This window comes from Chrysemys picta, chromosome 5 (genome assembly GCF_011386835.1).
Source record: "Chrysemys picta bellii isolate R12L10 chromosome 5, ASM1138683v2, whole genome shotgun sequence".
NCBI classification, from domain to species: domain Eukaryota; kingdom Metazoa; phylum Chordata; order Testudines; family Emydidae; genus Chrysemys; species Chrysemys picta.
In genome coordinates this window covers 33903593-33920090 of record NC_088795.1, presented here as the reverse complement: position 1 = coordinate 33920090, position 16498 = coordinate 33903593, and the positions used below count along the sequence as shown (strand labels likewise).

At 39.1% G+C, this 16498-nt stretch overlaps 1 protein-coding gene across 1 annotated transcript in view; it reads left to right on the top strand.

Annotated features, from left to right (window-relative positions):
• COL25A1 (collagen type XXV alpha 1 chain) overlaps positions 1–16498 on the top strand; it is a 203092-nt gene that overhangs the window by 102480 nt on the left and 84114 nt on the right. Inside the window, exon 10 of the mRNA XM_065596206.1 lies at positions 1057–1101. Coding sequence (XP_065452278.1) covers positions 1057–1101 — 45 coding nt within the window. The remainder of the gene's footprint in view (positions 1–1056; positions 1102–16498) is intronic.

The window sequence follows — 16498 nt, the reverse complement described above, 5'->3', positions numbered from 1 at the left end:
TGCATCAAGCAACAACAGGGCTGGTACAGACAATGCTACCAACTCTGCATCCTTAGGGGGCCTCCAGGTCCTAAAGGCTTCCCCAGCAGGGAAAGGGTGAAATGCTAGTTTGATATCTCTTGCTAAGGTTACAGTGCCACGTTGTATGGAATACAAACAATTTCTGACTGACTCACAGCTCTATGGAGACAAGAGCTGGAGCCTTCTGAGAGTTCAGGATGTCTCCCTTTATTGTGGCCCATTCTGGAACACATGACACATTTCCTCCTTTTCCTATTTAGCAGGAATTTTCCATTCCACATACTGTACTGCTGCTTTCCTCACCTTCTGAATTGTCACTGAAAATTCATAATGATAGTTGTACAAGTTAGTACAAAAAGACAATGCATCATAAAGAAGTTTGAATTTGTGCTAAGACTTTATAAAAAAGATTCCTCCAAAGTTATATTTCCGTGCCAATTTCTTTTAAATTCTTTCTTCACGTCTGCTTCTTGTTTGATCTATAGTGGTTTTTAAAGTTTCGATTGTAGTAAGTTTAAAGCAGTTTAAAAGGGTGGCTATCGTTTGCAGTGCCAGACAGAATTATTCCATCGTATCCCTTAAAAGTACCAAAGATAGATCAGTGCTACCAGTTGGTAGCTTTGGAACATGGTTCCCGATATGAATATTTTTGATCACACAGGTCCAAACACTAAATGTAGGGGGCTCAGTCTTCCAAATTCATGCAGAGTGGTTAGTGGAATTGAATTATAATTCTTTAGTTTGTACGGAAGGTTTCAGAACATCACAATATAATCAGCCATTTGAACTTGGTTAATGAAGTAGGACATCAAGTAGTGCAATAATTATAACACTAGGACACTTCTGATTAGTGCAGAAGGTCAAGTGGGAAGAGCGCTTACCATTAACAAACAATGATTATTTTAAAAAACATTTTGCACTTATGGCAAGCATGTGTTCAACATAATTCTTTAAAGTATTGGGTTTAGAGCTGACATGTTTTATGATTTGTTTGTCTGTTAAACTTGCTAAACCCAAGTCTATGGTTCCCACCAGGGTTCTGTTGGAGTGCCTGGTGTTCCAGGAATAGATGGACATATGGTGAGTTCAATATGAAACTTTTTAGCCTTCTTTTTCAGTGCTGAAAATGCTATTTACTTGTGTTTCTAAAGCCAGTCAGAGTTTTTCTACATGAAAGAATTGCACTGATATAACCAAAGATGTGATTTTTAATGGATTTTGTTAACTTGCTGCCAAATACTCTGTTGACACTCTTATTTTTGTTTGAGGGACTTTTTCTGGTTTAGCTTAAGGCAACTGGAGACAGGTTTAAGTGAAACTGAAACAAGCCACTGTAAAACTGGATTAAGAGTGTTCACACAGAGGTTTGTTTCACTTTAACTAAATCAGTTGTAAAGTTATACACCAGTATAACTTAAATGGAAATGCCTCATGTAGACAAATACTCAGTCACTATGTCTCATTAGAAATATTTTTTAATTTCCCAATTCACACAATGAAACTTTAGTTTTCTGAACTCCCAGGGAGAGTCATGAAATATAACAGAATCAATGATTGGCTATAAAAATACTCATAAATCAGGTAAGCAAAGATAGCTAGACAAAGATTCTGTCAAAATGATAACACTATTGTTGCAAAAATAGATGTTGAGGTAAATACGTACAATGTTATTGTTAGTTTTAAATTGAAGATTGTTTTGCAGGGTTTATTTTGGGTTTGTGTTTTATATATAGACAAATACTGTAGTCCCCAGTCATATGTTACTCAGACAAAATTCCCATTGAAGTATGTGGGAGTTTTGCTTGAATAAAGAGTAAATAAAGATTGTGGGATCTGGCCCTTAAATGGAAAGGACTAGATAAAGCTTTTAAGCTGAAATGAATACAGTCCTGTTGGTATTATGAGAACATGTAGTTTTAAAGTCTCTTTACAATTAAATTAAGACAACAAATAGCCTTAAATTACTATGTACACAGAAAAAAAAGACAACCTTATAGCTTTTTGTTGGGCCCAGTCCTGCAGAGAGCAATTTTACTCCCATGAGTACATCCATTCAAGGTAATGGGACTACTCATGTGAGTAAAGTGACTCATGCTTCAGTTTTTTGAGGGTCAGGCCTTCAGTGAGCTAGGCCCTCCACCTGCGAGACACCTATGAAATCTGAATCCAGAAACAAATTTCTTCTTTCACCGATACACAAGACACAATTGTATTTGTCTCTTTCTATAGATCATGCCAAGCTCTGCAGCTAGGTTCAGGGAGAGATAAATGGAAGTTTATCAGATGGAAGTGTATAACTTTACACAATGTATCTACAAAAAAAGAAAAACACAAAAGATTTTTTGCAATTTCTTTTTTCTTTCTCATGGCTTAATGCCTTGCTATAAAGGACCATGTCTTCTCTGCTGTTTTTACAGTGCTTAGCTCATTGTTGTGCTACTAGCAATAAATAATGAATAATTAAATAGATTAGAAATGTAGGGGGAACATAAACTTAGATTCGCTGTGGAAAAATGCAAACTAATCCATCTGGGGGTAAAATAATCCCCAAAACAATCATTCAGTTGGGAGGGGAGGAGGGATTTATCTTTGGTGGCTAGTGAAATCAATTTGGTAGTCTTAATCTTTTAGTTCCATCACCAGACTGACTCACAATTCGGCATGACTGATGGTCTCTGCTTACAAGAGAGGCCTCTGACTAAAACAGCAGGGGTGTTTCACATCAGCACTAAGGTCTGTTGGCTGTGCTGGGTGGGGAAGTTTACATAATATGTCTGGCCCGGCTCTAGACAGTACTATGCATCTGTTCTTCTCATGAACACTTACTTTCCTACCCCAAACTTCAAAAACACTCGCAGGGAATACCAAAAGGAAAAAATATAATTGATTCACTGTGTTCGGATGACAAACCATTGTATATAAACATAGTATTATGCATACAAAAAAGCCCTAAAGCATAACTCCAAAGTTTTTGATCATTTATTTCTGAGTTTTTCGTAACAAAAAAAGTACAGCATTTTAACATTATAATTTGCAGTTCTGTATCTATATAATTTGATGATAATAGTTAACATTTAATAGTAATTTCATTTTATTGCTAGTAAAACATGAACCTAATTTTGCTATAATATCTGAGGAAGACCAAAAAAAATAATAGTGTTGTCTGTTGTAAGACAGCAAAGGAGAAAATATTTTGGAATCAGCATATGTGAGATCTAAGAAATGTTAAAACATCATCAACCAAATTTTTCATGGGGTCTCAGATTTAGCATCTGCATTTTTGTGACTGTGCTTAGTTGAGAGAACGATTTTGCAGGCACAATCACTTATGGGCACAAACAGTAAAGTGTAGACGCTAATTACCAGTACATTATTTGTAAGTTCAAGTGAGGTTTGTGACCATGTAGTCGCCTCCTAAATGTTATCAGGTGTGTCCACCAAAGTGTGGGTGCAAAATTAGTAACATCATCTTTGAAAACTTGGCCTACTCAGTTGTAAAGGAAGGACAAGATTAATTCCAGGCAATTGAACTATATTTGATTGATGATTCACTTCCTATAAAAAAAATTATGTTTAGGGGCTGGAGGACACAAATTTACTCAAGCAAATAGTTTTTACTCATATGAGTAGACACATTGATTTCAATTGGACTACTCATATGAGTGAGGATTTGCCGGATTGTGGCCAATATTTTTTTTAAAGAAAATCCATTGGAGAAACCAGTATCTACTTTCATTGCAGGTACAAAGAAATGATTCTGTGATCTCATCATTTGTAAATCTACCTTCTGAAAGTCACTTGTATGGTGCGCTGTTCATATTTTACAAAGGAAAAAATAAATATGCAGTTTCCATAGGGAAAAAAGGAAAAAATGTTACAGATTCTTACATGCCATTCATCAAATTTAAATTGTGCTTCAAAGATAGATCCTGACATTTTCTATTTATAGTTTTATGTTCTGATTTCCTTCAATAGTTATGGCATTTTCAAATGTTTTTCTCTGTATAACTTGAAGACACTCTTAAATGGTTATACATTTCCTATAAAGGTGTGAGCACATTTTCATTCAGGTTGAAAACTTTACTTTTGGCCTGGAAGAAATTATGTGCACTAAACTAAGAAACTAAATCCTAGAGCAAAGCTATAGAGATCTAAAATAAAAATGTAGTCAAAATTCTTTTCATTACACCACAATTGTTTTTCAAGGTCCTGGACTATATGTAATATTTTATTGTGAAAGAAAATGAATTACTTTAATGTAGCACAAATGTGACAAGGCAGGCATGTTGCAATTCTTTTCAGTAAATGACAATACATTCCATTTGTTTGCAAATAAATGAAAAAAGAATATTGAAAAGCTAAACTAAAATAATATTGTATAATATATGAAGAGGCATATAATATACTGTACAATACACCATGCAGTATATGCCTGTTCCTGCCAGTGAACTGTGCAAGTGGATCCCTGTGCTCATATTTGGGTGCCAAAAGGTTAAATCTTTCCGATAACATGCAAAGCCATAGTTCCATTTTATGCAGGAGATACTGTTGAAAAAGACTGGAATAATAACTTTAGTGTCTGGCTTAATTTTTCCATTGTCCATTGTAGGTTTCTCTTACTCTGTAGTCTCAAACTAGAGAGAGACTCCTTTGAGAAATGAATGTTTATGCTCAAGGAGCTAGTCTTCATGAATTAAAGTTGGAGTTTGTTGTGGGCTGCTGGCTGGTGATTCTGGCAGCGTTCTTATGGATTTACTGTGATTTGCAGAATATTGAACCAGCCTCAAATATGTGATGCAAATCATCTCCCTTGAAGACATATGGGTAAAAGGTTTAGAAAAGCCTTAGAGCCACGATAGCCTTTTAATGAGTGAACTCCCTCCATCTAATGATGTATTGGACTAGAATGCAAGAGGCATTAACAGGGTTAATATTTTCTTTCTTAGGCTCCAATTCAGGAAAGTATCTCTGTTCAGGAAAGCACTTAAGCATGTGCTTAACTTTAAGCATGCACTTAAGGCCCACTGACTTAAAGTTAAGCATGTACTCAAATGCTTTCTTCGGTTTTACTCCCCCTTCAGAAATAATCACTCACCTTGAGGAAATTTTGTAAGGTTGCCGTTATCCATAGCAACACCCCAAGCAGCTGCAAGTCCACAATTAAATTAAATTTTCTTTTAATGCAAGCAGTTTAATGTACAACTAAGCCAGGGGTTCTCAAACTGGGGGTCTGGACCCCTCAGGGGGTTGCAAGGTTATTACCGGGGGTCGTGAGCAGTCAACCTCCACCCCAAACCCCACTTTACCTTCTGCATTTATAACAATGTTAAATATATTAAAAAGTGTTTTTAATTTATAAGGGGGGGTCGCACTCAGAGGCTTGCTATGTGAAAAGGGGTCACCAGTACAAAAGTTTGAGAACCACTGAGCTAAGCAATCTCAGTCATAGAAGGTTTTTCTATATTCTTCCTTTTTTCTTTCATCCGTCCTTTAATTGGAATAGTGGAATATGGGAAACAGTTAATGCTTATGACCAATAGGTCTGGCATGGGCTACATAGCAATGCAGACAGGCACAATAGCTCTTGGAGCAGTGAGAGGAAGTAACTCTGAGCAGAGCCTTCTCTTCCTTTTTACAAAACACAGTGGGCACCTGTCCCTGTGGCAGTGGTGCTCTCCCCGCTAGTCCAGAGAGATAGCGGGGCCTAACCCCATTCCTCTCCACCCTCTTTGCAGAGTCAAGCACTGACAGTGGCACACGCCTGCCCCATTGGTGTGCACTGGTAACACAAGGTGCAGGATTGTGCCTGGCCTATGTGGGGATACAAGGGGAAGTAGAAGAGTTCTTGCACTTACACAGTATATCCCTGTATCACTAATATTAAACTGGCTACAAAAAGTGTCTTGAAAAGTTCAGATACTACAAGGATACGACCCTAATCAGTTATTCCTTATGTGGGCCTTACTCAGGCAGAACTCCTGTTGTCTCCAACAAGTCAGAAGGACTTTTGAAGCCAATGGGAGTTTTGTCTCAGTAAGGACTGCAGTGTATTTGGCCTGAAGGAATCCACTTTCCCATGAATGGATTGGAGATTTACATGAGCTGTGTAATTCTCATTAGCTTTAAATGGGACTTTCTTACAGTACATAAATCCTCCACTCTTCACCACCTACATATGTTAGACCCCCTATTTTTATTTATACATTACTTGGGAATTTTTTTTTTTAAAGGATGTATTGAAAGCAAAATGTGTGGTCAGTGTCGATCATTCCACTTTAAATTGCTTCAGTAGTTTGACCAAGTTACCAGATAGCAGTTTGGTAAACCTGGGGAAAAAATGTCCTTCTTTTAAATATGCTAGTAGATTTAGAGATTGAAAGTGTGCAGATTTATAATTACCCTTTTGATTGCTTATTTATTATTACTCTTGTGCATATACATTTCTCCTCCAGTACTTTTTATTACACAGAATACATATTTTAAAAGATTTTCTTTAAAGTATTTTTTTCAGGTATAAAAATCATGTTGTATGAAGTGCAGTTTATTAAAAGAAGAAATACAAAGAAAGGAAACATCATTGAGTATAATTCACAAATTCTCAGACGAGTTTGTGGGCCAGCTGAGCCTTGTTGAAGAGTCTTTTCACTTAATTTCACCTGGTGAGTGGGCCAGGAGAGATTTCCAGTCCTTAAACAAACAATTTTAAGTTCCTTTTGAGGGGGGACGAAAAGCAAGTTGAAAGGAGGTAATTCAACCCTTGCTTGAAATGAAAATCACAGTAACATGTCTGAGAAACCACTTTTCCCCCCTGTCCTCGTTTATGTATTTTACAGTAAAATTAGCCTGGATTAGGTTTTGGGGGCCTCTTGTATTTCCTCTTCCTTAAAATTAATTACATTCTAGTGACTGAAAAATATAGCAGCACTGACAAACCTTTCCTCTCAGGGGGAGGGAAAAATCAGCCAGATGCTATACCACGAGGTACTCATCACACCAAAACTACGCTGACATTAAAGAGGCTGCTTTTTTTCTTGCTTTTTTACCCTTTTGGTCCTTTTTCTTTTAAATTCAACACAGACAGCAAAAGTTAGGTTAGCCACTCATCTCAATTTTTGCTGAACAGTCCTGATTTTAGATCCCAGTCCTGCAGGGCACACAGCACCTGCAAGGTGAAACATACTCTCGACTCCCTTTGGTTCCTTTACATGTCTTTCCCACAGCTTATAGGATATCAATACAATTCTAAGATATGTTTGGAGTATTACACAATGTCTCCATAGTATGTAGTATCAAAGTCCAAGGGCAAAATCTGAATTTGTGTGGACCTTACACAACTTAATAAAAGCATGTGCAGAGAAAGATACATGCTTCTTGCAGTTGTCCAGACATTAGTTCAGTTATCAGAAGCCAAAGTCTTCTCAAAGATAGACTTTGCTTCTGGCAAATTCTCCTTGCTAAAGAACCTATACTATTAATGACATTCATGATGCTGTTTGGAAGGTCCTGTTTTAATTGTCTTCCATAACGCATATCTTCAGCACCAGAACATTTCCAAAAGAGAATCTTACAAGTTGTGTCAGGTTTGCCTAGCATGCTTTGCCATGCAGATGAGGTGCTGGTATATGGCAGAGATAAAAATGAACATGAAAAGTGACTACATGAAGTTTTGAGATGCTTCCAACAAGCTGGCCTATCTTTGAAGGAGAAATGTGGATTTGGAAAAAGGAACACTCAAAATTTATAGAACACACAATTGGTAAACAGAGAATGCAGCTGGATTCAGACAAACTGAAGGAATTACTCATCTTACCCTAACCCAAAGACATTTTTGCTGTAGGAAGATTCCCGGGCATAATAAATCATTTTGTAAAATTCTTAACAAATTTAATTCATCTAGCAAAACCCTGAAGAGATCTCTTTAATGATCATAATACATTTGTTTGGGGAGCACACAACAAAACCTATTTAATAAAATAAAAGAATTACTGATATCTCCACATGTTTTTGCACAATATCCAGTAAAATATCCAGCAGCAGATGAATCTTCATATGATTTAGGAGCAGTGCTCACACAAAACCAGCCAGAAGGAGACCAGAGCCTGTTGCATTCATATCAAGAAGGCTTACAGAAAGTGAGCAGCAGTATCCTCAAGTGGAAAAGGGAAGCTCTAGCAGTCACTTTTGTCTGTGAACAGCTCAGTGCATATCTGTTTGGCTGGAATTTGAACATTAAAACAGACCACAAGCCTTTAGTGGCATTATGATGTTCAAAACCACTGGATGACGTTACACCTAGGATTCAAAGATTTTTGACTACGGCTGATTCAATTTTCTTTCTACATTGAACATATAGCAGGGAAAGCACTCATAGCAGCAGACACTTTCTAGATCCCCGGTTGCACAGCCACGAACGGAAGAAAAAGCTTTAGAGAAAGATGTCAAAGTCTACATTGTCCTTTTTCTGGCAGCAATTCCAGCATCTGCCAGCTGACGTCAACAAATTGGAGATGAACAGCTAAAGGATAGTCCTTACCAGAAACGGACTTAACTTTGCCAAAGTTCTGGAGCCAACTTCCACCAGACCTACTACAATATTGGCAGGATCTAAATGACCTTCACATGGCTAATGTTTCTGAAAGGACAGTTCATTCTGATCCCCATAGTACGTCAGAAAGAGACACTCTCCAAAATCCATGAGGGACACCAAAGTATAAACAAGTGCAGGACACGAGCACAACAATCCATGTGGTGGCCCTGTCTGAGTAGGCAAATTCAGAGCTTAGTAGAGGGCTGTGAGATATGTAACAAGTTAAAAAAAATTGCTAGAACCATAACTCTCTACAAAGTTACCTGACAGACCTTGGCAGCAGGTAGCCACAGATTTTTTTTCTGGAAAGGACACAAACACATTATTGTAGTTCTCCAGATGTATTGACTTGGACATACTTACATACGCTTCAGCAGCACAGGTCATCCTGAAACTAAAGTCAACATTTGCAATACTTGGAGTTCCTGAAGTCTTCATATTTGATAATGGGCTTTAATTTACCTATGAAACACTGCTACCATTTTCACAGGATTTTGATTTTGAACATCATTCTATTAGTCTCCTTTATTCCCAGAGCTACAGGGAAGGGGAGAAAGCAGTGTAGACTTTAAAAAGACTTCTTCAAAAATCAGTAGATTCATAACAGAACATTCCTAGCATATCAGTCAATACTCCTCGTGTCTGGACTATCTCTGGCAGAACTTCTGATGGCAGGATGACTAAGGACTGACCTGAAGGAATTTTGAAAACAGGATGCTGGAATAAACATTCTGCAACAAAAAAAACCCTTCATTATTCGGCACAGAAGAAAAGCATTACCTGAACTTAGACCAGGGAACAAAGGTTGTCTCAAAAGCTCCCAGACACTTGGAGCTGTTCCCAATTTGGCAGAAACTCCCTGATCCCACCTAGTGAAGACTCCTAAAGGATTCTTCAGAAGAATCGGGTTCATCTTCAATATTTTGCAACACAACAAAGAGAGGATCTGGGTCCTACAGATATTCTGTCAGAAAGTGAGCCCCCTCGACAGGAAACTCCATGCACAAATATAACAGAACTGACAACATGGTCTGGAAGACTGATCAGAGCCCCTGAAAGGCTTAGAATACTACTCTGGACTATTTTAATGCAGTTGATGAGGGGACATAGTAGTGTAAATAGTTTTAAGGAAATTGAAGTTTATTTTGAACTGTTGTACATTGGTTTATAATTTAAGTTGTAATATTTTTATGAAAGAGAAAGGGAGATGTGAAGTGATTATAAAGTTCCTGGTCTTCCACAGTAACCAGAATGTGTTGCGGCAGGGAGCTTAATGAATGTAGGAACTTCCTGGTTAGGGGGTTCTTTAGTTGCTGCGTAAAGCTTGGCTCTTTGTGTTTATATCCTCACACTACTGTCAGTTCTAGAAATTCTCAGAAGTTTTGGGTGGTAGGTGGTGTTATTCAGAATGGCTCACCCATCCTTAGTGATAATGTAATATAATGATGTTTTTGTGTTACGCATTGGCATCACAGTTTACTGAAACAACAGCTGTCTTTAACAGTGGCAATCCTGTGTTCTCTATAGCAATAGTGAAAACAACTTAACTTGTTAGCATATTGCTGCTGATAGTGCATTACAGTGCATATTGTCCCATCAGTTAACTTGGAGTTAATGTGAAGAACTCCAGTTAACATTGATGGCAGCTACATGCCAGAAGCTGACTCCTGTAATATGTTAAAGCCTCTGAATGTTTCAATCTATTTGTGTGTTACTGCACAAATGAGGACCATCTCTCTATATTAAATAAACAACAAAAAATCCTACTGGGTCAGCAGTATTATTTGTCTGTGTCAGTGGTCAGCAGATAAACTGTTTATTTCGAGGTCAGAGCAAGAAGTTGAGGTCAGCTCGTGAGCTGGTGTTACATTGTCATGGAGTTCTGAACTATACTCAAGTCACTTCGTCTCAGTTTCCTCCATGTATAAAATTAGGATAATGCTTCTCTGCCTTACAGAGGATTTGTGTGATTTAACTGATATTTATATAATGCTTTGAGATGCTTGGTTTAAAGACACTTTAGGAGTCCAAAGAATTATGTGCCTGATTCTGATCTCTTTTATACTAGTATGAATCCATTGATGGAATTCATCCTGATTAATACCAGTGTAAATTAAATCAGAACTCAGTCCTTTATTGGTTGTAGCATTTTTCACCACTACCATCCCGCACATTCTGTACATATGCTTAGTGGCCCATTTTTGGCAAGTTCCGTAATACTGAGCTATGTGATGTGACTAAAAATCCTCATTCATATTGCTGACAAGGTAGCTTTAAAACTTCTACCAATGTGCACCAAGGTCCAAAGTCACCTTTGCCTAGGCCACAGCATACCTCTCTCTGGGTTAGGAAGAGACTACAGAAGGCTTCATGTCCTTTTACCCTGGTTTAGCTAAAATGACTTGATGTCAGACTGCCATCTGGTGATCCTTATGGCTGCAGTATTTGGCCTATTTTGTTCCAGTAAAAGTTCAGATTTCTATACCCTCTGTGAGGCTCCTTTCATCATTTGCATTTCCAGCATGGGCATTTCTGCAAGGTGATGCTTAACAAGATATCTTGGTGTCAGGCAGTCCCCTCATTGATTTTCTGTTTCCATCATGGAAGCAGCAGAACTTTGTTCTCTGTACCTAGGACACTAATGTGTACATATAACATCTCTGGAAAGTAAAGATAATATCTATTTAGGACTGAACTAAACAGGTGCATAAAGAGTATCTCTGGGCTCCCTAATTAGTATACATTTTGAAAACAATAGCAAAGTTTTATTAGAGAGTGTTTTTGCAGTTCAACTGACAGTTTACAGGTAAGTTATGAACATGGATAATGTAACTCACTGTTACAAGTTGTATAGCTCTTTGACCACATTGATATTAATTTTTGAAAAACAATAACTGCAACCTGTGCACTTTTTCAGATATTTCATTGTCTTCTGTATAGGCAGTGTGACAGGGTCGGGCCAGATGGCTACAGGACAGTGATAGAAGGCAGATACATTAGCCCTAGATTAAGCAGGTCCCTTTTCTCTGGGTAAAGTAACGAGCGGTTCAAGAAAAAGCAGGAACTCGCTAGAACCAATTAAGGCAGGCAGGCTAATTAGGATACCTGGAGCCAATTAAGAAGCTGCTAGAATCAATTAAGACAGGCAGGCTAATCAGGTCACCCAGTTTAAAAAGGATCTCACTTCAGTCAGTGAGGGGTGTGCAAAGAGCTGAGAGTGAGAGGGCGTGCTGCTGGAGAACTGAGGAGTACAAATGCTATCTGGCACCAGGAGGAAGGTCCTGTGGTGAGGATAAAGAAGGTCTTGTGTGGAGGCCATGGGGAAGTAGCCCAGGGATTTGTAGCTGTCACACAGCTGTTGCAAGAAACACTGTAGACAGCTGTGATCCACAGAGCCCTGGGCTGGAACCCGGAGTAGAGGGCAGGCCCTGGTTCCCTCCCCCCATTGGATATAAGAGGAGTTGACCTGGACTGTGGGTCCCACCAGAGGGGAAGGTCCCTGGCCTGCCCCCGACCCACTAGGTGGATCAGCAGAGACAGCGGGGCTTGTTCTCCTTCCTTTTCCCCATGCTGGCCAGTGATGACGTTAGCTGAGTGAATGGCAGGTTTGAGCCACTAGCAAAAGTGGCCAAACTGAGGGCTGCTGTGAATCTCAGAGGCGAGCAAATCCGTCAATAAGTGCAGGACCCACCAAGGCAGAGGAGGAACTTTGTCACAGCAGTCACACATTTTTTTTTCAATGTATGATCCTTCTTTAGAGGTAAATGTTGTGTTCTTAAAGTCTACGAAGTGGTACTGTAGGTAAAGCAAAGAAAGTTAAAGGATATTAAAACTGCACTTTTGCTCTAGAAGGAATATTTGTATGTTTACAGTCTTGGGACATGTTTTCTGTGGACCTGATTGCCACCATTGCTTCTGCAAGCACACCAGATCAAGCAAAACTGACAGCAGCTGGGAGGTGTGCATAGCAGAGAAGCTACCATCACCATGACATCTGCTGCTGGACATTGTGGAAGCTTCTCTACCAACTACTGTGTCAAGTGGGCTCCACAGAGCTGCAAACCCACTTCAAGAGGCAGGGGTTACTGCTAATAGAAGCAGTGTTCGCTAAGATGCTGTTCCTGCATATGACATGGTGGTTCTGTGGTAGGCATAGTGTTGGTGACCAGTAGGAGCATAGTTTTGAAGAAGCCATCTAGCTGGGTGTGGAACAGAAAAGCAGAGCAGAGGAACTGGAGCTGGAGATTCCCTTGGATCCACGGGGGTTAGGAGGCTGCAACACTGCTTCCTCTGCAATCCCCGGGAACTCTCCAGGGGTGACTGTACAGAGTTTCCTGGGCCCTCTGTCCATCTCCCATATGAGGGCACAATACAGTCCTCGTTCTTAGCTTAATTAAGAGCTTGGATTATATTTTATGCACTAAAAGATTATAGGTTTTGCTTGTTGACTCTCCCGCACCCTCAGAATGATGGTGCCTTTTGTTTCCCAGGAGTTCACAAAAAGTGGTCCATTACCTAAACTTTGGAATGTGCTGTGAACAGAGTAACTGTTTGCGGGGTGGAACCTCCCCAGAATCCTGAATAAATTATAGAGCTAAATGTTATACAGAAGACAACTGTTTCCACAATGTAACATCTAGCACTAGTCAGGAAATGCATCCACTGCAGCATAGTGAATGTAAAATTATCTTTGATTAAAGATTGAAATTCACAGCTTTCTTCATTTTACCAATGGCAAATTGAAAAACAATCTGATTGAAATTATTGCATGTGATAGCACTGTTGAATGCACAATTTTTCCTTTGGTGCCTCGTTTCCTTAAAAAATGGTGTAACCACTTTTCCACCTTAAAAATGATATAAATCTTTTATGTTACTCTTTGAAACAGTTACCCGAATGGTTGAAAAAGACCCAGGCAGTGTTTTACATTATGGTTTTAAAATGTGTTTTGGTTAAAAAAATATAAAGTAATAAGCCATACTTTGTAACAAAGGCATTCAACATTATTTTCAGCCTAAATACTAAAATGGTCAGTTGGGACCAATACACTCAAAATAATGTTGTGTTTTAAGGTATAGCAGAGGAAGCACCATCAATCTACTTGCATTTAAAATGTCAGCTGCTGTTTTGCTTTTATAACTACCTGTGGAATTTCCTAATCAACTGAGTGTTCAAAATGTTGTTGGATTTTTTTTTAAAGGCTTTGAAAAATTGAAACGTTAAAAAATATCAGCGTATATGGCCAGATCTTGCCCTCAGTTCCAGTGATGCAACTGAAGAACAGAATTTGGCCCATAGTATTCAGATATCAGACAAGCCATAATGGATTGTGTGATAGTGTCCCACTTTGAGATTTGACTTTCCACTAAAAAAACCCGTTGCAACTTGCAATGTTCCCTTGTGTTTTGCTGCTGTTTGTAATGCATTACCCAATACTCCTTAGAGACAGCCAGACTGTAGGTTTCTGCCATTTTCCACCATTGTGGTTATCTTTCTTTCCTTCTAGTAGGTTCTTTGCAGGACTGGCCCTCAGTCTGGTGGGCTGTGAAACAATTTTCATATGCGCGTTTATCCCCACTGATGTAAGGCACTCCTGTCCTGTGTGGTCACACCACTGTTCATCGCAAGAGTTTTGGAATAGGTTAGCAAGATAAGCCTTTGGAGCACCCCAATACTTGAATGAATTATTATCTGTAAAAAGGTGCGGGGGGGGGGTCTTTAGTTTCTCACTTGCAGGAGAGATGTAGCTAGTTGCTTATGCTAGGGTACATGGCCAACATTTAGGAAAGTTTAGCACAGGACCATGATACAAACAAGCTGAGTGAGGGTACTATGTACCTCTACGCCCCCATCTTCTGGAGGGCTCTGTGGACATGCTAGTAACAGATATGTTTTAAAACAGTGGATGGGAAATTAGGGATGTCACTTAGGCTGGTAGGTCAGATACGTGGGCAAGGGAATAGGGTTGTTGCAGGGCTCCTGGAATAACATGGCCCTATGAAGCTACTTAGGTCTGATAGCTCTGAGTTTGCTGCCAAGTTTTTGAGATCTCACATGTGCATGGTGCTAAGAATAATCAGCAATATCATCGCTGATTCACCAATCAAGATTCTCAGAAAACTAAACGGGCTGCTGAAAAAGTGTAGGATGAAAAATTGAAGAGGGGGTACTGTGTGTATTACAAAAATCAGAACATGAGATAATCCCTACAATGCTGGCCATTAAATTTAGAGGAGGATAATCCATTCAAATGTACGACAGGTTTCAGAGTAGCAGCCGTGTTAGTCTGTATCCGCAAAAATAACAGGAGTACTTGTGGCACCTTAGAGACTAACAAATTTATTAGAGCATAAGCTTTCGTGGACTACAGCCCGCTTCTTCGGATGTATATGCATCCGAAGAAGTGGGCTGTAGTCCACGAAAGCTTATGCTCTAATAAACTTGTTAGTCTCTAAGGTGCCACAAGTACTCCTGTTCTTTTTTCAAATGTACAATGTTATTCATGTGCTGTCCCTCCAGCCATATTTTCAGTTTCTCCTTTTCCCCCATAGCTCTCTCTCACTTGGTACTGACCATCCTGGAAACCCAGCATAGGGCCTAGGCAGAGTAAATTATAGACCCCCACAAGGGTGTCAGAGATGGAGTTTTGTTTTGGGAGGGATTTAATATAACTTGATAAAAGCTTTAGCATTTCTCTTCACTTCAAGGAAATTCAGATGAATTTTCTATTCTACTTATGCAGTCTTTTATCATACTGGTAATTATGGGTGTTAATACCATTGATGTGCAGGCCTAGGAAGAAGGTGGAGGCTTGGAACCCTGACACTTTGATTAAAGACTTAAGCCCTTGGCGAGTGTCAGCAGACAACAGCCGTTTTAAAGTGAAGGGGATAGAAATGAACAGTGACTCGTGTTTTGGAGGGGCGGTGGAGAAATGAGTAAATATACAAGTGCTCATTCCATCTCGGTGTCTCAAATGACAGTTCTCTTTAAGTGACTTTAAGGTTGGCCCTTTGTTGGACACACATGTTTGATAGCCAGTAAATTTAAATCCTGGCTGCCTGATAGATCAGATTTAATTGCTACAGTAGCTAGCTGTAGGGATGCTAGCCTTCCAGGATTGCCCTGGAGTCTCCAGGAATTAAAGATAAATCTTTAATTAAAGATTATGTCCTGTGATAAAACTGCCAGGAATTCATCCAACCAAAACTGGCAAACCAAAGCTGGACCCATTTAAAAATACCAGGGAACATTGACAATGAATTGCCTAAATTGGCCATATAACTCCCTGTGACTATCATTGTGCTCTGATGGCTAACTCCTCACCCCCTGCTTGGAAAAACTCCCTCCTTAATGTCACAAATGCTTTTGGGAGAATCTCAACATTCTTGTTTTGTATTATTCAAATTACCCAACTCTTGATAATCATAACATATCCCACTTTTCTTGTGATCTAGTTCAGAAATAGAATGCTACATGACTGTGAGGAATGGGTACTCCAGAGCTGTGGTTTATAACTGACCATAGCATTTAGGGATGGAAAAAGCCTCTCGCAATGGAAGATTGTGTTCTGGAAAAGCAGAATCTCTCCATAGTAGTTGTGGTTGCAATCAGCTTCCATTTTAATTGCCCTCTAACTTTGGCTTGCAAAACTGGTTTGTTTTTGCCAGATTTTCTCTGAAGGCAGAAGAGAATATTTCTGCAAAGTCTGAAGAAATTTTCCCAGTTTTTTTTTAATTATTATTATTTTTTGGTCAGCTCAGTTCCCTGTGTTCAGCACTTCTTAAAATAGACCACTTTATTTAGGTACCTAAATATAGATTTAGGGACTAACTTTATGCATATGTTTTTAAAATCTTGTCCTGTATGCCTTTTGAACATGTTTGATCA